Source organism: Oryzias melastigma, linkage group LG10, assembly GCF_002922805.2.
Source record: "Oryzias melastigma strain HK-1 linkage group LG10, ASM292280v2, whole genome shotgun sequence".
Classification (NCBI taxonomy): Eukaryota; Metazoa; Chordata; class Actinopteri; order Beloniformes; family Adrianichthyidae; genus Oryzias; species Oryzias melastigma.
In genome coordinates this window covers 22,496,761-22,518,426 of record NC_050521.1, presented here as the reverse complement: position 1 = coordinate 22,518,426, position 21,666 = coordinate 22,496,761, and the positions used below count along the sequence as shown (strand labels likewise).

The 21,666-nt window shown below is 40.9% G+C and overlaps 1 protein-coding gene and 1 long non-coding RNA gene across 2 annotated transcripts in view; both read right to left on the bottom strand.

The window, feature by feature from the left end:
• psd2 (pleckstrin and Sec7 domain containing 2) overlaps window positions 1-15,799 on the bottom strand; it is a 36,814-nt gene extending 21,015 nt beyond the window's left edge. The window contains exons 1-3 of the mRNA XM_024283479.2: window positions 15,327-15,799; window positions 5,287-5,646; window positions 2,748-3,491 (exon numbers count right to left, since the gene is read on the bottom strand). Coding sequence (XP_024139247.1) covers window positions 2,748-3,491; window positions 5,287-5,609 — 1,067 coding nt within the window. The 5' untranslated portion in view covers window positions 5,610-5,646; window positions 15,327-15,799. The remainder of the gene's footprint in view (window positions 1-2,747; window positions 3,492-5,286; window positions 5,647-15,326) is intronic.
• A 1,316-nt stretch (window positions 15,800-17,115) lies between these two features.
• On the bottom strand, window positions 17,116-19,819 carry LOC112153048. The gene is made up of 2 exons (XR_002920435.2): window positions 19,759-19,819; window positions 17,116-19,527 (listed from the first exon to the last, which is right to left on the bottom strand). It is a non-coding gene; the product is annotated as an uncharacterized LOC112153048 (long non-coding RNA).
• Between the last annotated feature and the right edge of the window lie 1,847 nt (window positions 19,820-21,666).

Below are 21,666 nucleotides of genomic sequence, written 5' to 3'. Positions count from 1 at the left end.
TTTGGCATTTTTTGCAGTTTGAAACACAATTTTAAGCTAATTTTCTTTGTATATTAGAAGAACTCATTTTTCATTGGAGTGGGTCTTAAGCTTTTGTTTGCAGGAAACGCAGCTGCAGTAGGGACCAGACTGCCAACCATTTGGGCCACGGCAAAGCCCTTATTAAGGGGGGGGGGGCAACACAGACCACTACAGACCCCACTCACCTATCTCTCCCTTCTACCTTCAAGCAGGACATATCGCTATAAATGTTTATTCTTTCTATTTCGATCCCTCAAAAATGGACAGATTGTGGAGGAAGTGTCTTTGAAGCCCAAACTTTCCCTTTAAGATCGACTTGCAGATGCATCCACTCTAGATTTAAGTGCTCAAATGTCTGGCAAGCTGGCTCGCAATAATTACTCGCTAACACACACACACAGAAGTCCCTGCTGGGCAGAGGGAAGCTGAAGGAGATGATGTCATGACATAAACAATGGCTCTTTCAGCTTGGCGCTGGTGGTCAGGAAGCAAGGCCGCGCTTAAAGAACAACATCTGCAGACGGGGGCGACACGGAGAGGAAAGCTCGGAGCGCAGCCACTTCCAGAAACCCTCCGATCCTGCCGACCAATCCCACTGAGGCGTTACAATCAGAGTTCCACCAAACGAACAGATCGAGGTGGAAGTTCCTGCATCATTTCAGCTTCTCAGATTGTGTGTGAGGGGGGACCTGCAATAAAGCTCAAGAAAAGTGACGTTTTTTCTCCCATATGGTTCCTATTTCCCCCCACATGCCCCCCAGCAGTTCTGTACAGGCTTCCTCAACTCTTTACAGCAATTAAGTTAATTATTTTGAAAAAAAAAAAGGTTGTATTCCCACAGTTGTGCCCCCAAAGTTGTGAATTAAAGAGGATATTCTGGTAATGAACTTCCCTCTAGATATTCTGCAAAAGCGGTGGAGTAAAGAGGTCGCTCTGCTGCTCCGTTTCATGACCTTGCTGTCTGGATTTACCCGGCTCTCAGTCAGTCACCATCGACTCGTCTCCCTGCACTAATCCTGCTTTCACAGCCCCAACCGGACAAATGCTGACCTTCGTCTTTCCATAAAATCCTTGTATTTACATGTGTGCCGTTCGACCCATTCACTGTTTTATGCCCCTTTTGTTTCACTGAACACTTGGCTCTGTCTCAGTCCGTCATTTGCCCTTCCTGCCCCCCTCCCTGGTGGAGCTTCACGTGCTAATGCCACCTGCTGGTTGAACCAAAGCTGTGTCTCCTTGTGTGCACAGAGCCTCACCAACCAGCTCAAAACGGTCTACAGGTTCAATCTGCTGAAACATTAAACACTGTAAGCTGAATTTTATGCACTTTTTTCTTGGTACAGATTTTTTTTTCTTAAGAAGCTAACTTTATATTGAAAATATGTTATTGATTGATTTGATATTGACTCATTTCGTTATTGTTTTGTTACGTTTAGGAACGGTTTTATCTGATGTGAAGAAAGAAAAGGCAAGAAAAAAGGCCATTATGGGGGCTTCTAAGTCCTGTCGCATCACGGACTGACAACAACCATCACTGTGAAAAGATGTGATGTGTTGCTTGTCTGAAAAGGTGCAGACACTTTTTGCTTTACTGCAGCAGGATTCACTTGCAAACAGAGACGTCATTTAAAGCAGAGCAAAGTTTTCTTGATTCATGAGAAAGCAAATCCGCTTTCATTTTGGCCCAGTAATATAGAGTGAAATTAGGATCAGCTTAAAGTTAACCAGATTGTAAATTTGGAGAAAAAAACTGTAATAAACTTTAAATAAATTTGAATATAAAATCATCAAAATTTGAAGAAATGCTTAAAAAAATGTAAAAATATATACATATAAACCCAAAACTGCTGCTAAAAGAAAAATTATCACATTTTAAAAACTGCTGTTCAGTATTTTTTTTCTCTCTGTTAGCTTTAAGTTCTCAGTTTAAACTTCTTGCTGTCCTCCCCTTTGACAGTAAATGAGAACTGGACTGAGTCGGTGTGATGTCATCCATAGAAAAAGGTTTACCTTAGATTCCAACAAAAACAAAGTCAGTTCACTCGCCATATTTTTGTGATACGGACGCCGCCGTGTCGGAGCCAGACGACGTCAGTTAGCAGTGATTGGTCCAGGTCGTTCTGAGTTAACGTTTCTATGGAAACCACTCTCACCAATCGAGAGCTTGTTGGAAGTCCACATCACTTCAAAGTCAAATGTTCTCTCCCAAAGTTCGGTGCATCAGAGGAGGAAGCAGCACCAACAACAGACGCTGTTCTAGAGCTGAAATGACGTCACCATGACCTGTCCTACAATGTCAATCAAGTCCCTGTAGCCCCACCCCCCAAAGATTTGGATTAATGAAAATTCTGAATTGAAGCTGCAAACAGGAAAAACGGAAAAAAAGAAAAAAAGAATGCAAAACAGAAACTCTTACAAATGAACATTTTTTTTCTTTTTTTCGTAGCTTTTTTTTAAAGTTTCAGAATTTCTTCAAATTAATATTTTAAAAAGTTTCAATATTTATTTCAAGATTACAATATGTACTTTAAAAATGTATAATTTGCTTTTTCGTTCACTTTGAACTGATTTGACAAACTGAGAGAAGGCGTGAACCTGAGAGTGCCGCACCTCAAAAAGAGGGAGGGGCTTAAACAGACAGCAGCAGAATTGCAGCGTTTAGGAAGAAGATGACTAAAGATATTCTGAAGCTGTGAAATCTCAGCGCAACATTCTCTGGGTCTTACCTGACAGAGTTGGTCATGGCTCCACAGCCCTCAAAAGCCCTCTGGCTCTCTGAGTGGTATCCATTGGGGATGTTCCAGCGTCCCGGCTGGCTCAGCACAAACTCCGACCTGCTTCCAGGTATGGTTGTCCTCAGGGGACTTCCTCCAATCCCAGCCTGGGCTCCGGCCCCCGCTACAAGTTCCCCATCGAGGCGCTCGGGTCCAGCCTCAGCCCCTTCCTGCTCCTGTACGGTCGCCAACTCCAGCTCCAGCGGTTCAGGCCCCAGGAAAAGCGCCCTCTGTTGGATGAGAGGCGTCAGCGGCGCCTCAAAGCTCACGCAGCTGTCCGTCTCGTCCGTCAGAGACAGAACGTCCAGAGAGTCCAGGCTGCTGTAGCAGGTCCCGCCCCGCAGCAGGGCGGACTCTACGATGCGCTCAAAAGTCGAGCTGAAGCCGTCCTTGTTGTCCACCTTGCTCTTGTCCCTCTCCTCCTCCTCTAGCTGCGTTTCTTCGTCCTCCTCTTCCTCCTCCTGAAGGTCGACCTGCTCGACAATCTGCTCGAACGCAGAGCTGAAGCTGTCCTGGTTTTCTCTTTCCTCTCCGTCCCTCTGGACTTCTTCCTCCTCCTCCTCCACTTCGGTGTCAGCCTCTTCAACAGTCGTCTCAAAGTTGGAGCTGAAGGTGTCCAAATGAGCGTTTATCTTCTCTCCGTCCTCCTCCGTCTCCTCGTCCTCTTCATCCTTCTCGTTGATGCCGTTTTCCAACCTGAAAACGTAAGATTAAAACACAAATCATTTGGTGTAACTGACAAACATCGATGATCTTGCTGCATCGAAGCAGCTCCCGACTCAGCAGAGGACATTTTTGGAACTCAGCAGCTATTGGGACAAATGAGACGAAATATGTGAGGAGTTTAAAGCCAATTCCTCCTCATCTGCAAACCATTCCTTCAAAATAAAAGAACATGATTGGACTGTTCACTTCAGAAATTAGACTTTTTATTAGTTTCATGCACTTTCAATGTATGAACCACATTCAACTATTTTGTTTCATTATATTTTTTATTTATATTTTAGTACTTTTTTCCCAAATTATGAGGACGTATTTGCTTCTGCCTCGTTGTAGGTTCCTAAGCTCCTTCTGTTATTCCGTTTATGTTTTTTCTGTTTTCTGATGTCACCTTTTTAAAAAATTGATCTGGAATATCAATATTTTAAACTAACAGAGCACGATAGAGAAATTTGATTAAAACCATAAATATATTTTTTATCCTTTAAGACCCGCTCCAAAGAAATTTATGTTTGGGTTTTTTTTTTTTACATTTTATTGTGGACTTTTTCTGAAAATTGAATTTCTGAGTATTTATTTTTTTCAAATCCCTGGGAATCAGGAGCAGACGGAAAAAATGTCAGTCTAAAACGTTAGGGTACCGGTGCTGGATGCGTCCCGAGGACCAGTGCACATCCAGTACCGCGTCTCAAGGGTTGCAGACCCTTGATTTTACTAACAGTCAACAACTCATAAAACGGCGAGTTACAGACTGATTTAAAGAGTCTTCTTGGACTGCTTCCTCTTTACCTGAGTGTGTGTCTTCAATATAAGCCAGATGGACCCCATAAATTTGGATGTTTACATATGTATTGTTCCCACTGTGAGAAAGAAGAGGGGAAAACTGTCCTTTCAGGAGTTTTAAACTCCAGAGTCTTTGACTCTTTTTAAGGGTGGAAAGGTCTGCTGGTCTGGACCAGAACCTTGGTCTGTATTGAGACTACCTTTCAACCTTTTGAACCAAATCTTGAGAACAAAAGCACATGACTAAAGATCTGTTCAGTCATTGGCCAGGAAATATGAGGGTGGGCAAAGCAATGAGAAAACGAACACACAAAAGATGAGTCCAAGGTTCACTTTGATATATATTTAGACTGAATTCTGGATTTTTAGGGGAAATAAACTCATTTTAACCCTTTAACACCAGAGCTTCAATGGTCTCCATTAACACCATAATTCCAGTAGATTCTGAAGGGAAAAAGCGGCTCGACGAGCCGCTTTTTCCCTTCAGAATCTACTGGAATTAACGTGTTAACGGTTGAAAAGTTACAGTATATTGAAGATTTTGTGTTTAGGTGCCACCGGCACGCCTCAGATGTTAAAGGGTTAAGGGAACCAAATGTGTCCAGTTGGAATACACCTCAACATTCTCTTAAAAGACCTGAAAATGTTGACTTTAGCTTTTGTTTTTATATTTTATCTGAGTGTTATAAATTGAAGAACAAGGGCCCCCCTATTAATGAGGTCCTTGAATCTCAATGGGACTTCCTGGTTAAATAAAGGAGGAATAAAATAAAAATGTCCTAAAAAAATGACACAGGCTTTTGGATTTTGGCCAAAAAGGACATAATCATAATTAAAACGCTTTAAAAAAAGCAGAAAAGATGATCGGAGTGGGGCTTTAAATATACGTTTTTCTGAGGGTTTAATACTGACTCCAGGAGATGAAAGGATCTGCTGACGCGTCCCGACTGCATCATTTTTCACCGTTCGTGGGATTTTCTGCACTCACCGCTCAGGTTGCCGAGGATCAGATGTCTCCTCTTCCGTGGGTGGGTGCGTATCTTCACCTCCCTCCTCTTCCTCTGTCGTCTCCCCCGCCTCTCCTTTGGTCTGTGGATGCTCTCCTTCAGCTCCCACGTCCTCTCCGTCTGCCTCCTTTGTCTCTCCTCCTACATCCTCCTCCTCTTTCCTGTCCTCCGTGATGTCCGGCGCCTCCGGCCTCTCCTCAGCCCCCTCCTGGGGGGCCTCTAACATCAGGTCAGTGGCAGCGTTTGGCTCCACCAGGTTCTCCGTTTGGGTGGGACAGGGCAGAGCCTGCCCCTCCTGGGTCATGGTTTCCTTATCCACAGCAGGCAGACGTCCACCTGGGCTGCAAAAGTTTAAAAAAACGAAGGTAGAAGCTCAGTAAAAACCCACTCGCTTCAGAAAGACTCTAATTAAGTTATTCAATGAATGAAATATGAATAAGAAAAAGGGCGTTAAAATGGAGAACGAGGTGACAGCAGATGATTAAAGGCAGGCTGCTACAGGCAGAGGAGGTTTTTTTCTGTCTGGATGATTCAACAGCTCTTTATCAATATGGAAATTTCTGCTTTCACTGTGGTTTGTGTGAAAGCATGACAGTTACCTTAATAATCTACTTAATTCCACCTTGAACGAGCAGTCAGACTGTGGAGAAGCTCTTCCTTTATCTTTACATGCAAATGAACTTCATTACCCACCTACTAGTCATTTCTTGGTTCCTTTTTTTATGCATATGTAAAAAAAAAAAATTAAACGTTGAGTAAAAATAAATTTGATTCCATATTTTTTTTGGTTGAATTTGTTCAAAAGTTGGTTTAAAACTGCAGAGAATCCACAGAAACAAAGATTTTTTATATTTTTAGGGTAAAGTCCCACTTTTACTATACATATTTTCTGCAGAGTTGTGGGCAGGACTGTTACCCGACTCTAATTTCCCATCAACCCTTTGTTTTTTACCCTTACAGATCCATTTGGGTCAACTTTTTACAAACCAAACCTAGCAGGAGCCACAAACGTTCACTTCACCTTTTAGAAAATAAGACTCAGATTTGTATTTATGTAATATTACCATTATAATAAATAAAAATATATACTTTTTTGCATGAATAAAACATTTGATTTGATTTGAAACGGTTCAACCAATCAGGTACATAAACATTGGCATAGTACATAATCAATCAACATCCAGAAACATGTCAGACATTGGATAACTAGATGTCAAAAGGTAGATTGCTTAAAAGGGAAAGGGAAGAAGTGAATTTATATAATCCCAACCTTACCATTCCCTTTACATTAATTATCAACACACGGTTGAGGATTTATGATCAAATATTTATATCCTACAACCATAGATTCAGGTTATTAAGAATCCTTGAGTGACACTTGATTTTATGGCTATACAAGTAGATAAAACACTAATTAAACCAGTTCTACGCATATGCAGATCAGTTGTTATCAGTGCTGTAACTATACTTCAAACATCCACAGTATTATTTTTCATTTACATAAAAATCTAAAATATATTCAGATTATTATCAAAAGTCATTTACATAAAAATAAAAAGTTAATAGCCTTTTTTTTCCAAATTATTAAACAGTTTTTAACTTTTAACTTTTAACTGTTAACATGATTTCCTTTCAAAATAAAAGACACCTTGTGTCACATAGGATGAGCTAAATACTGCCAATGTTGTAACAGGTAGTGTAATGTCAGCAATGCCAAAAAGACATAAATTCAACTCAAAAAAATAAATCAGAGCTAGTTAAGGGACTCTCACTGTATTTCTTGACCCATAAGGTGCTTTTAAATATAGCTCAAAAATATAAAACCTGTTTTATAATCCGGTGTGCGGTCATTCTTGTTGCGCTTTCTGACTTCGAATTGGTTTACCGTGGCACTCAAAAATCAGATAAAATGTTTTAGCCCAACTTGTTATATGTACTGTCCTTCAACTGTTTAACTAGTTAAATAAGGCTTAACTACGATTTTGACTTCATTACTTTTTAAAGTAAAAACCTGAGACCTCTGGTGTTGTCGCTAGCTTATAGCACCTCACAGGCCCAAGCTAACTTTAGCGTAGCAATAAAAAAATGCATCAGAGCTATCCATCCGTAAAGTTTTGGTTCCGATTGTAGCTCAGACGTTTAAAATGTGGATGCAAATGGATCTATTTGTCTGCAAGAGGATGCTTCAGAATTGTAGCATAGCAGTGAGACCGCCCAGTTGCTACATCACAAACCTGACCGTTTTCCAACTATTTGCTCGATTTGAATACACAGAAAAGCTGTTTTAACCTAAATTATGTTATTTATGTCCTCCATTATAAGAAAAATGCTACAAGAACATGTTTAAAAACACTATTTTCATTGGAGTGAGTCTGTAAAAGAGGGTTTTATATCCTAAAATGATGTTTTTCTGAAGCTCAACCCTCTGGAGCAGAGAGCAGGAAGTCACCTCGTCAGCTCTGCTGATTCATCTGCAGCGACACACTTGCAGCAGAACTGCAGTAAAATATTTACAGGCACTTTTTCTGTCGGTGAACAGGTAAGGAGGGCGGAGATGAAAAGCGCGCCAGCAAAACTCTCTGTGGTCTCTCAGGAAATTTCTAGCATTTCTGCAGGAAAGAAAAAAAAAGGAAAGAGGCTCGGGTAGAGAGGAAAGATTTGTGGCGAAGGAAGGACATGTCTGTATCTCTGATGTAACAAATGCTGCGGCTCACCGCTGCCTCAATGAATGTTTCATCAGCTGCAAAAACCATGAAGCAAATTATGCAGAACCCCCCAAAATAATCACACAAATTGCTGCCTAATGCCGAGCTCCCGGCTGGAGAGCAGCATTTTTCCTTCCTCCAGGCTGCATTTTTGCTGTGGAGCTTCATGAATCCCTCTGAGAGTCGGGTTGTTCCGGCCCTCAAAGGTGTGACTGAATCATTATTTCTCACACTGACATCTTCTGTGTCATTCTCCCTCATAAAAACAGGAACCATTTATCCGTTTGTCTTTTCATCGTGTCCTCCCGTGACCCTCGTCTCCCTCTGATGGCTAAACAGATTCTGCAGGAATCCATGACAATTGATGCTCATATGTTTCCATCTGCACTGAGCTTCTCACGCAATGCATGACCGCATGATGACACGCTAAAGTGCATCTCCTAAATCTAAAAAAGCGGCGTGGACTTCCTTCGACAGCTGCGTCAGTATAATCTTAGGATAATCCCAAACTCAGAAAGTGGATGAAGGAACGATAGCTTCCTCATTTCTGAGTCATGTCGGAGCAAACTTTCATGATTTGCATCCATTTATTATTCCACGAAAGAGAATTTGCACACATTAGCATACATAAATGCGCGCACGCACATCCAGAAGTGGAGCAGTGACACATCTCCGTAAATGGGAACATGATAAGTGGGAATTCTCGGTGCGTTTGCAGTGGCCTGTTTTTTTTCCCTCCCACCCAGTCCCATTAATCTGCTCTGTATGTTCCTTTGTCTCACGCGCTTTTCTCAATATCAGACTCTCGTTTAGTGTTAATTGAGCTAAATTAGTCTCATCCAGAGGGAAAATGAAAAAAAAAAACCTCTGGAAGTGAAAAAGAGAGAGCAGATGTGTTGAAGCCCCCCCGCCCGCCGCCGCAAGGACGAATGCAGGAAAAACCGATGAAACCCCAAAAAGGCCGTGTGATGTGGCGGGGGTGTAATTACACTCCGACTGTGTGTCCGGGTCTTTGTTTTTCTACCCATCGAAGGCCCGTCAGGACAGGCTTTGTGCATTCCGCCGTTGTCAGCAGAAGACTGGAGACTTTTTTTCCCAATCTTATCAGTTTCCTTTAATTGTGATGGGACCAAACGCCGCGTGGGTTAATACCACGCCGACGTGGGGGCTCACCACATGTCAGGAGACAAGGAAGTGGGCCAAAGGGCCAAACTCACATCAAGTTGGCTTTTTGGCCCTCCTGCGTTTGCGACGTCTCGCTGTCTGTCTCACACAGACGCACAACGAACGGACAAAGACACGCAGCACAGTGTAGTGTATTGATCTGTGAGACGGTGCTGCAGTCCACGGGGAATACGCTGATAAGCATGACTGGCTCCTGCAGGCAGCACAACAGCAACAATAAGGAACTAAAGACACGGGAGCCTTTGGAAAACAATAGTTGAGAAGATCTCTTTATTTTTCCAATCAAGTCACGATTGATCGTCTTCTTTTGTATTTTTTTTTTTGTTTTTTTTTGGTTATTTGAATTAACCTAATCCAAGAACCTAAAGCCCAAACACTAAAAAAATGGCTTTTTATTCTACTATTTAGACCTAAAGTCAGACTCCGACTATATTTTTATTGTAAAATCGTTCCTCTGTTAATTATGATTATGCAGATTTTAGCCAAAATCAAAAGCTTGTGTCGTTTTTTTAAGACATAGTTTCTGCAGAGCCGCCAAAGTTAAGTAGAAATTTGCCTCGAGGTTGTGGGCGGGACTGTTAGCGCAGAAGTTAGCCTCGGCTAATTTCCCATCAACCCTTTGTTTACAGTCTCTCCCGCTGGCTTAAAGCGCCTCTCAAGCCCAAATTAACATCCGTCATTTTCTAAACCATTTTCTTCCTTTCAGAGTCACAGGGTTCCCAGCGCCAAACCCAGCCACTCGTGGGCAAAGGTGGGGTACGTGCTGGACAGGTCACGTAGGGTTACCTAGGGACTATTCAGAGTAACCAAATGACCTATTTTTGGATGGTGGGAGGAAAACCCGGTGAAAACCCACGAATGCACGGGGAGAAAATGCAAACTTTTACACACAAAAAGGTCCCCATGATGGTTCTGTTTCTGGTCCCCCAGCTAGGTCTCGAACCACGGGCCTTCTCGCTGTAAGAGTGCTAACCACTGCACCATCGGGCACTACTAGCATTAGCACAAGCTAGCATTGGCTTCATCAGCAACAAAAATTAGGTTTTACAGCATCTTTAAAACACATTAAAAAATGTTTCTGTGAACAAATCATAATAGAAATTTATTTATAGATAAATTATTAATAATTAATGTAATAATTTAATTATTTATAAATTTCTATTTATACACAAACTACATTCAGTCACGAGTTTTTCTCAAATCCGAGGACTCTCCTACACATTTATGCATTTTCCACAGACGCCAACGAGCTTTCACCAAACTGTTTGTGAAGCCAGATGAGAATTAAACTGTCATCCATCAGATTAGAAGCCACTCGTCAATGCGTGCCCACTCCTCTGATTGATTTATGAATCACCATGATTTTTGAGAAGAAAGGGTCCAAAACATCCACACAAGCCAGGAGAAACCATCAAGTACAGAAATACCAAACAGATTCAAACTTTTAGGAGATCGTTGGAGTTCATAAATGTCACAGCAACATGCTGAGAAGCTATTATACGGTAAAATATAGAAGTCACGTAAAGATTTCTCTGTTTTATTTGAGCAAGAATATAAACACCTTCAACATGAAGAGTTGAGCCGTGACATCATACGATGCAATTTACCCACTTTACATTGATAAAATGAGGAAAACAACCAGAAAAACTGGGTTTAGCTTTTTTGACTAAATGTAATAAGCTATGGTGAGGCATTATAATACGATCTTCTTAAGCTGTCCAAAGATTTAATCTCTTTATCCTATCTATCTGTCCATCCATCTCACAAACGTGAATCTCTGCCAGTAAAGACTGGAGCTGAGCAGCGCTCCTCTGCTGAGCCACTTTCTCCTGTCTGACCTCGTTACATTCAAAGTGCTGCCCTCCATCATTTCAACATTTGGGTTTGAAGCTGCCAGAGATGTTAAACACACACCGCCGAAGCTTCAGAGCACCGGAGGACATGAGGTTGACCACCTTCTGCATATTTAGTGATACATTTTAATTTGAAATTACTTAAATGGAACAGAAGCAGAACACAGGAAATAAAAATAAAGATAATTAGTGATAGAAACAAGAGAGCATCTTCAGCAAATTGGTTAGCTGCTGTTATTTTAAAATGCATTATCAGTGTTTTGTATTATATAAGCTTGTTACGTAAACAATTAAGTCCTCTTCTGATCTATTTTCAGACCGTTCCCTGTGGAATTTTAATTATGATTATGATGTTTTAGCCAAAATTTTAAAAAAAACTTTAGTTTTCTAGGACATAGTTTCTGCAGAGTGGCAGGAGCGCATTGGAAATTTACCTCTGAGTTTTAGGTGGGATCATTGGTGAAGAGTAAGCCTGCACTTATTTCCCATCATCCCTTTGTTTACACTTACAGCCCCACACGACTCCAGCCAAACATTAGCGGTGCAACCAAAACGGCGAGCAATTTTGGAGCTATCGTTTTGAGCAAGATGAAAGCTCAGACGTGGAAAATAAAGACGTATTTTTTAGTCTTTTAGTCTGCCAGTGATGCATCAGAATGGAGCGGAGCAGGGAGTTGTTGTAGATTTTACATGACGGCTACAAGCTTTTTCAAACCGCATTTTTTCCTGATTCACAACGATTTGAATAAAGAAATACTCAGAAATGCATTTTTAAGATCAATTTCCTTTATAGGTATGTCTATCATCAGAAAAATGCAGCAAGAACATGTTAAAAAACACAATTTTTATTGTAGTGAGTCCGTATTAATTTTGTTGACAAAAAAATTGTGCCATTGTCTTCATCAACATTCAGACAAGAAACTCACTTTCAGACAAGAAGACTTCAAATTTATTGCCATTTTAGTCAACGAACAAAACGAAAATGACCTTTGATGACGACATCCAATCATAACTGCTGGTGGAGAAAGGCGGGAGCAAATGCTCAGTCATCCAATCAGAACGTAAAGTCCTGCAGACGCTAATTTAATAAACTGCATTTCTGTGATTTAGATTGAAAAAATGTGTCTGCTCTGAGTAGAAGAAGAAGAGCAGATATATGGACTAATTATCCATTTCAGGCGACCCTCAGCATCACATTGTGTACATCGTGTGCAGCGACCATCACAAGCAAAAACACAACAAACTTAAAGCGACATTTGCAGACAAGAAACCCTGAAATCTATGCAAAGGTAAGCAAGATTATTTCTAGCATTTTGGAGCATTTTTCTAAAGTTACAGTTTGTTTTTGGTGAAAGAAAATACAACATTTATGAGATAAAATGAAAACTAATTAGTAAACAAAGTAGGTGTTATAATAAGAAAAGATAACAAACTTTATTAATCCCCAAAGATGGAAATTATTGAAAAACGAAGTCTTTTTTGTCCTTTTACCTGCCATTCTTTAAAAAGCCTCTGGAAGATGACAGCGGGCCACAGAGAACCGACAAGGCTAAAACTACCTAACAGAGTATTATAACTGCATTTCAGAGAGTCTTGAAATACAAAAGTGACTCAAAAGAGCAGATTAACAAAGAAGAAGCAATAGCCAAGTGAGTCTTTAAGATCAACTTTGTTTATGTTATAGTTGTGTCTGAATTCACTCACTTTTTAGAGCATTACATGGTATTTTTTTTGTTTTCAGTGTGTCCAAATATTCTGGAAATTTCCCAGAACTGTTTGCAAAAAAACTGTTAGTGTTCATGCTCACCAGATTGCCAAATTTAAACCATAATATTGCATTTGAGCGATTTGTCAATTGAAAAAAAGTATATAAATTTCTCTTTTTTAAATAAATTACCCAAGAATACAGTAGATTCATAAATAATCTTCAGAACATGCTCATATTTATTAGGATTTTACTTCAGTAAATGAGTGACAAATTAAAAAAAAGTGGTGAATATGTGTCTGACTTACAGTACAATCCAGGTCACAAGATAGTCCTGCACATTATAGTCGTTTAGGGGTTAATAAGTGAGTGAATTCAGACACAGAGGACGTGCAGCTTAAAGTCAGTTAAAAATGTTTACCTCAGTGAAGCCAGAGGTTACAGTTTGAGACTGTTTATGAAACTATGCTATAGTGTTAGCATGTCAGTGCTAACAGAATAACAAGATTCTAGCAGTGTGTTCCAAAGGTCTGACCATTCCTCCTGGAAGTTAATCAAAAACGTGCTGTCCACAGACTATCCAGAACCTGTACTGAATCCCTCTGGAGGTTGCTGGAGCCTATCCCAGCAAAAGTCAGGCGAAGATGCCCAGTACGCCCTGAATAAGCTGCCAGTCTATTGTGGACCGAAAAACTCTTTATCCATTTAAGCCTATATGTTAATTTACAGAAAATATAATAGTTTATTTTGCTGATGTTTTACTTGTTCATAACCTGAAAGTCTGTTTATAATATTTAAATATAGAGGAGAAAATTAAAGTCGCTAGTGAAAAGAGGGGAAAAGATTTATTATTTCTGTGTGGGTTTTCTCTGGGCACTCTACAGCCCCAAAACTCCTCATTGGTGATTCTGAGTTGTCTTTAGGTATGAATGTGTGATTATGTGTGACAAACTGGCGACCTCTCCAGGGTTTACCCCTCTTCCACTTAACAGGAACAGGGATAGGCTCCAGCAACCCCAGAAAATAATAATAAAAAGTAAAAATATAGATTATTTAAGCAGTGTCATAGAAAGTGATGTGGTTGAAAAAATTTAAAATACTTCAAAAATGTATAGATTAGTCAACAACAAAATAACATTAAATAGCTAAGCTAAGCTAACAGATCTGCTAACCGAGAGAAAAAGCAGGAATCCTCTGTTCTTCCTTCTTTTTCAGTCTTTCCATGATGCAAAAAAAAAAATGGAGTTTTGACCCACTGACCTTGTTCGTGATATGACGGGCGTGGGCATAACTGGTTGTGCAGCTAACACACGAACACGCACTCACACACATTCCTAAAGATAGTGTAACCTTTAAAATGCAGGTGCTGGGAGGAAGAAAATCATTTCTTGCTTCCCGAGGACAGGAAATAAAAGAAGAAGAAAAAAACTTGAACATTGTCCAGGGTATTTTCCTATTCCTTCAACCGTGTCTAACTCCAACATTTACACAGCTGAACTTAAACCAGGCTAAACAACCACGTAAAGCTCGGCTGCCTTAAATCCTCGGTTAAATTGTGATTCTTCCTGATTTGTTTCCCATTCAGACTCACTCATCGCCATAAACCCCCCATTGTTTCATAACATTTTCTAATTGTAGAAAGTGTCTCATATTGAATTATAGAAAAAAAAAAAAAACATGCATCCCAAATGAGTTCTGCGCTGTAGCGGATCAACCTCAGGGATAACAAGGTCATCAGAGGCAGAGTTTGGTTGGAGAGCCGCTTTCGGTTTAGCTGATTTGAATCGAACTTCCATGAATTTCAATGCTTCCAGATGAGACGTGTAAATATCCTATAATTAAGATGATTCCCTGTTGGGAATTGAGCTTTAGGCAGAAGAAGATGCAGCTCAGTCTAACATGACTCAACAAAATTTAGTTTGGTGAAATGTTATCCTATGGAGATCACAGGGCAGCTTCTTTAAAGGTGGTATGAGACAAATTCCTGACTAAAAGTCTCTTTAAATGAACTCAGACTAAAACAAACAGGCAGAAAGGCTAAGGGGGGGTTGTCTTCCTCTCCTTTCCATGTGTGTGAAGGAGAAACAGAGGAAAACGGGGGGGAGTGAGGGAGAGACAGCCATGTTCTCCCAGCCTCCTCCAGCCAGTAACCATGACAACAGGATGGCTGGGAGACACGGTTGAAGCTCAATTGAGGCCGGTGTCTTTCTTTTCCTCTAAAATAGACCTTGGTCGCGTTTCAAGACCCACATGTCCCACCAAAAGCGCAAAGGAAACGCGCTTTTCTTCCTCTTCTCGGGGGGAGAGGTTAAAAGAAAAAGAAAATCCAACACCTCCTCCAAATCCCACGGTGCTCTTTTCGGGTTTTTTCTTTTCTAGATGAGCTCCACAAACACTGGTGTCCTGCAGATGCCGGGCTCTGAATGTGTGCGCGTTTCTGGACGCATCCGCTTCCATGAGCGTCTTTCACTCTATAGATACAAACTTAAAAGGTTTTTTCACGAGCAGATTTGTGCAGAAAACGAAGCCCCGCGAGGTGAAATGAAGCACTTTAGAATCACGCATCGACTCACCGGACAAACGCGCGCCGGGGATTGGAGTTTGGCTGGCGGTGGATTCCCCTCTCCGCCTCCGACAGACTAGCTCCTTTTATAAAAAATTCTCCTCGACGTCCTCCCCAACTGCCTCCTCTGCTCGCCGGTTTGCGCGTGAGACAGACGATTTGGTCTCGCGCCTCCGCGCGCGGACTGGCTGGCTGGCTGGAGCAGGCGGGAGGTCCGGGCGGCAGCGGAGTGCGCTCAGTTGCGGGACTGATGAATGGATGGATGGATGGATGCGCGTCCTCCTGGTCCCTCCTCTCCGCCGAGCCTCCGCGGGTTTGAGTGGCAGCTGGGAAATCCGCTGCCGGACGGGAGTGAAGCCCCGTGCCGCCGTCAGAGCGCGCGGATGTGCCCGCGGGCCTGTTGATCTCAGACGGCGGGGGTTATTGTCAGCTGAGTTTGCGCACGTGATCATCCTCACCGTCCAAAATGTCACCAAACTCCACAAGGACGTCAAATCTAAACCATCTGCGATTCTGATCACCATTAAAGAATCTGGGCCATAGGATTCAAAATGATCCATAAAACATGTCTCTTGCTTTTCCCCTCTTTACTAAAGAATCTGTTTTGTCATTTAACACATTTTCCAGATGCTTTGTGCACATGTCCTTCCTGTTAACTCATTGTTCCAGTAATAAATACACCTCATTGACAAAAATACATTTAAAACAGTTTTTTTCTTATTCTCCTTCCTGATTTTTCAATTTTTATGGGATTTCTCTTCGTTTTCTTTATTTCCCTTTTTCTTTAGGATAATCCCAGCTGTTCCAGTGTTTTTATATTGTTATTATCACATTTTTACAGTAGCTTGTTGTCATATATGAGCTGTTTCAGTGTTTTTGTGCTTGTTCACTTTTCTGTTTTCTCATTTTCACAGTTACTAACTTATCTTTTTGTCTTATGGGAGCTGCTCCTGTTTTTTGCATTTGTCCTCGTCCTGTTCTCACATTTTGACAGTTGCTAACTTATCATTTTGTTCTATATGAGATGTTAAAGTTTTGTTGCTGTTATTTTTTTTTCTTTATCCATTTTCAAGTGTCCCATTTTTACAGTTGCTAACTTATTTTTCTATTAGGAGCTGTTCCAGTGTTTTGGGTTTGTCTTCATCATGCTCTCACATGTTTGCAGTTACTAACGTATCATTTTGTCCTATGGAGATGTTTCAGTGGTTTTTGTGTTTGTTCCCCTTTCTGTTTTTGTCACTTTTACAAGTTACTTCCATCCATCCATTTTCTTGACCGCTTCCTCCTTTTCAGGGTCTCGGGGGTGCCGGAGCCTATCCCAGCTACTGAAGGGCGAAGGCGGGGTACACCCTGGACAGGTCGCCAGTCTGTCGCAGGGCCTCAATCACACACCCATTCACTCTCACATTCACACCTAGGGGCAATTTAGAGTCACCAAATAACCTATGAGGCATGTTTTTGGACGGTGGGAGGAAGCCGGAGTCCCCGGTGAAAACCCACGCATGCATGGGGAGATCATGCAAACTCCACACAGAAAGGTCCCAGCCGGGAGTCGAACCGGGGCCTTCTCGCTGTGAGGCGAGAGCGCTAACCACTGCGCCTACAAGTTACTTGCTTATGATTTTGTCTTACAGGAATTGTTCTAGTGTTTTTTGTGTGTTGCCCCGATCCTGTTCTCTCGCTTTTACAGTTACTAACTTATCAGTTTGTCTTGTATGAACGGTTCCAGCTTCTTTGTTATCAGTTTTCTCATTTTGACAGATACAAACTTATTTTTTCTTATAGGAGCTGTTCCAGTATTTTTTTTGTTTTTGTCCACATCCTGTTCTTACATTTCTACAGTTACTTACTAATTTTATGAGCTGTTCTGGTGTTTGTTTGTTTGTTTTTTTTGCTTGTCCTCATCCTGTTCTCACATTTTTAAAGTTACTAACTTATCATTTTGTCTTATAGAAGATGTTTCAGTGGTTTTGTACTAATTTATCATTTTGTCGTGGCTGACCTCTTCCTGTGTTTTTTGTGTTTGTTCACTTCTCTTTTTTTCTCATTTTTACAGTTACTAGCTTATCATTTTGTCTTATGGGAGCTGTTCCTGTGTATTTTGTTGTGTGTGTATTTGTCCTCATCCTGTTCTTATATTGCCCTGATCCTGTTCTCACATTTTACAGTTACTAACATATTATTTTATTCAATAGAAAATGTTCCAATTTTTTTTTGATTGTTGTTGTTGTTGATGGTTTTTTTTTTCTATTTTCAGTTGTCTAATTTTTACAGTTATTTTTTTCTATTAGGAGCTGTTCTGGTGCTTTTGTGTTTGTCCTCATCCGGTTCTCACATATTTGCAGTTACTAACTTATCCTTTTGTCTTATAGTAGATGTTCCAGGGGTTTTGTGTAATCTCATTTTGTCTTTGATGACATGTCCTTGTGTTTTTCTGTTTGTGTCCTTTTCTGTTTACTCATTTTTACAAGTTCATAACTTATCATTTTGCCCCAGAGCTGTTCCAGTGTTTATTGTAGGTTGCCCTCATCCTGTTTTCCCATGTTTACAGTTACTAACTTATTTTTATTTATAGCATTTTTTCCAGTGTTTTTGTGCTTGTCTCTTCTTTTCAATTATTGCTGCAGTTATGAGCATTTCTATAACAACTGTTCCAGTGTTTTTGTTCTCATCCTGTTCTCGCATTTTTATAGGAATTATTCTTTTCATATTATACCAGCTGTTCCAATGTTTTGTGTTTTGTTTTCCCCATTTCTACAATTACTAATTTATTTATTTTTTGTCTTACATCAGTTTTTTGTCTTTATGTTTGTCTCCCTCCTTTTCACTAGTTGCTACAGTTGTGAGCATTTTTCTTTGGTTTAATAGTAGATGTTCCAGTGTTTTTTATTGTGTTCTTCCCTCTTTATCCCTCTCAAACTCAGACTCATCACAGCCGTCCTCCCTCAATTTTTTTCTTAACCAGAGGAGTTCCTCTTCGTGTTCCCAGTTTAATGCTGAATGGAGACTTGGACCAAAACCTTTAAATTTTAAGCTGTTAATCACCTTTAGTCTGTATTTTAAATATACTAAATACTGTTTGGCTTTCTTTGAATGATGTGGATGATATATAATTGTTTGGTTTGGCTTTTCTTGCTGGTTTCGCAGCGCCGTAACCTTGGTTGTGACTTGACACGTTCTGCATAACCTGAATTGAGCTGAGCTGCATTGAGACGGGCTGCGGCAGCGGAAAGGGCAAAGGCAGCCTTTTCAAGCTGTTCCCAGACTGAGGTTCTTGGCCATACCCAGAGGATCTTGAAGAGCTTCCAGGATTTCCTAAGAGGAATATCTATGCTCTCTTTCTCTTTCCCCCCCACACACATTAGGACTGGAAGAATGTTGTTGACTGGAAAGTTTGGGGAATTGAGCAGAGAAAAAGCCTACAGATTATTTACAAGCAGTCAGACGGTGCTATCCAAAGGTCTAAAGTCTTGCAGCTGTCAAACGCCGCTTTTGATTGGTCATGCTGAAGTTCAGTTTCAGAGGAATTGGTTTCTGTGTGGGAAAACATGACCTATGAAACTGTCAATAGCCTGCAGTGAATTTTGTAGCCTAACATAAAACAGCTGTCTGTAAATATGACTTATCGGGACATTTACTGAAAGTGAAACAGCTTTAAAGAGGTAAAAACGATCGATAGATACGTTTCATGGCTGGATTTTGTGTCTCTTTCATAAATAAAGAGCTATATTCAGTTATATTTCCCCACAGAGGACAGTAAAACTGAACCGATTCTGCCAAAACTGCCTCATTAACACAGCAAGAGGGTTTTTTTTTTTTTTTTTTTGTTCCAATTTCTTAAATCTGTTTCTTATCAACGTCACGACAAAACCGGCTTGCTCAATGCCACAGAGCTGCAACACAGTTTGGCAAACCACATGCAAAGAATGAAGTAACACGTTTAGAACAAAGTCAGTTTAGTGTTTCAATTGACTCCATGTCACCCTGAAAGCAGAGCTAAGGGGCGCGCGATGCGAGGAAGGTGTTGTTCTTTAATACTGTGGTTGGACAGAGGCTTTACCGTGTCCTTCATGGTGGGTTTTGTTGTCAGAAACCAAACATGACAGCCTCATCACAGTCGGTACAACAGTTGTCACCAATGATCTGTCTCAGCGCTGCCGGCGTGGTGGAGTCTGCCATCGGTCCATGTGAGGGCTAACACTAGGACTCAACTGCAGGAGAGGAAGGATTTAAAGGCTTACATGACAAAAGAAACCAACACCTGTAGTGAGGGCGGTGAGATAATTAACCAAATGAAAACAGCTGAACTAAATCAGAAATAGAGCATCCTGAAAAACAAACACAAAAGCACCAAAGACTGAAAGAATCCATGTTTTTGTAAATGGATCGAAAGCTAACTAGAACATCAAATGTGTCCAGCTTGAAAACAAAGATGGACAAACCTGAGCGCCTTCTGCTGAGTTTTGAAATATCTGCTCTCCGCTGTGCTGTTTCACAGAAGCTAGGCCAAAAAAAGATGTTAGAGTTTCATATTTGAGAATCTTAAGTTTACATTTTCTGCATCTGGTTCTGTTTTAGCTTATTTTTTCTACATGTTTTAGTCAAACTTCAGGATCTTGTCTTACGGTTAAAGTTTTCTGCCCATCAAGTGACCCACTTCATTCAGGTCTGGGTCCGAACCCCAAACAACCACATAGTGCAGCATCAGAACTATCGAACGCCCCAAATTTGAACGCAATTGAGACACATTTTCCGTGACGCCAAATATAACGTCACTCATTTTCAGAAGTAAAAGCGGAATAAATATGAACATTTTACAGAGGATATTTATGAATCCACTGTGTACTGATAATGAAAGCATGCATTATCTATTGAAAAATAAGTCATTTTAATGACAAAAGGTTTAAATGCAATGCATTGTGGTGCATATTTGCCAATCTACAGTGCATCAATGTACTAGTTTTGAGGTAAGACTTCTGAGAAATCACTAAGAGATTCAGTTTTTTGACAGAAGGGCCAGATCAGATGCCCAAAGTGTTTTGGTAGGTGACCTCTCACGAGAAAGAAACAATACGGAATCTATAATTTTTTTAAATTGTGGTTTTTGTTTCTATTCTAATTGCAGATTTTAAAAATGATTGTCTGACTCGGAAAACACACATGAATCTTCCAGCACAACATGAATGCAAAATAACTTTCTGCAGTTTATTTGTTGGACGCCATCTAAGTGAAGACATCAGAATTACAGGGAAATATAAAACATTAATATGGATTATCAATTTAATTTATTCCAGTGTTGTTGGCCCCTGTTCTAGAAGAACTTTGGAGGTCTTCTGACCAGATTTAGCCCTGCTTTTGTTTATCCTGTATGTACTTTTGCTTTGCTAAACCTCACTCAAGTTGATTTCCATATTTCCTGATGACAGGATTTGTGTCAAACTGTAAAAATATGTTTTAATTTATTTGCATTTCTAAAAACAATGACTTCATATTATTCATGGATGTTGTGGATAACTTTCAGTTGCAGCACCGATGGCCTCATCACTTCAAATTGCTGGTATTGTCTTCATACGGTGCGGCGCCTCTTTTACTAAGTCAGCTCAAGGTCACCAGTAGAAGCACATTGATCCACATTTAAGTGACCCTGGACGATTTGCAGAGATTTTTAATGTGTCTTTAAGATGCTTCAACTGCAGGATTGAGAGCGTCACTCTGCTGATGGTGTTACATAAGAGAGGAAAAGGCAGAGCGGCTGTAAATGGAAGAGCAGGAGGAAGGTCGGCAATTAAGGAGTAAAATGAAGCAGTGGAGACGGTGAGGCTGGAACAAAGGAGCTGGGTGTGTTTGAAGACAAGGGGAGGAGAAGGTTAGAGGAGGCCTGCGCAGCAGGACAGGTGAAGAGGGGCTGTGGGGGTGTGAGGAGAAGGATGAAGTGAGGGGAATCCATAAGGCAGAAGATGACAAAGACAGATTGACCAGCGAAAGAGTTTGGGGGGAAACCCACAACAGATGCAGTGTCAATCCTAATTACTAATTCATTAACCTGGAATGCTCCCCTCCCCCCCTCTTTAGGCGCCCCCTGCTCCGTCCCTCCTCTGCGTCCCACGAGATGAGAAAAAAAAAGATCTTCAGAGAAGTGACATCTGCAGGTCCATGATGGAGCCAGTCTGATGGGAGCGCTGGAAATCCCTGATGTGACGATGGGAAGGATGGAGGGGGGTAGAAAGCCAACAGCTTGCGTTCTGGTTGGCTGGGGCGGGTGGTCTCCTGTTATGATGGTGTTAATGTGCAGGAGTAGCACAAATGACAGGATGCACGTGAGACGCATCATGCGTGCACTCATCTAGGTT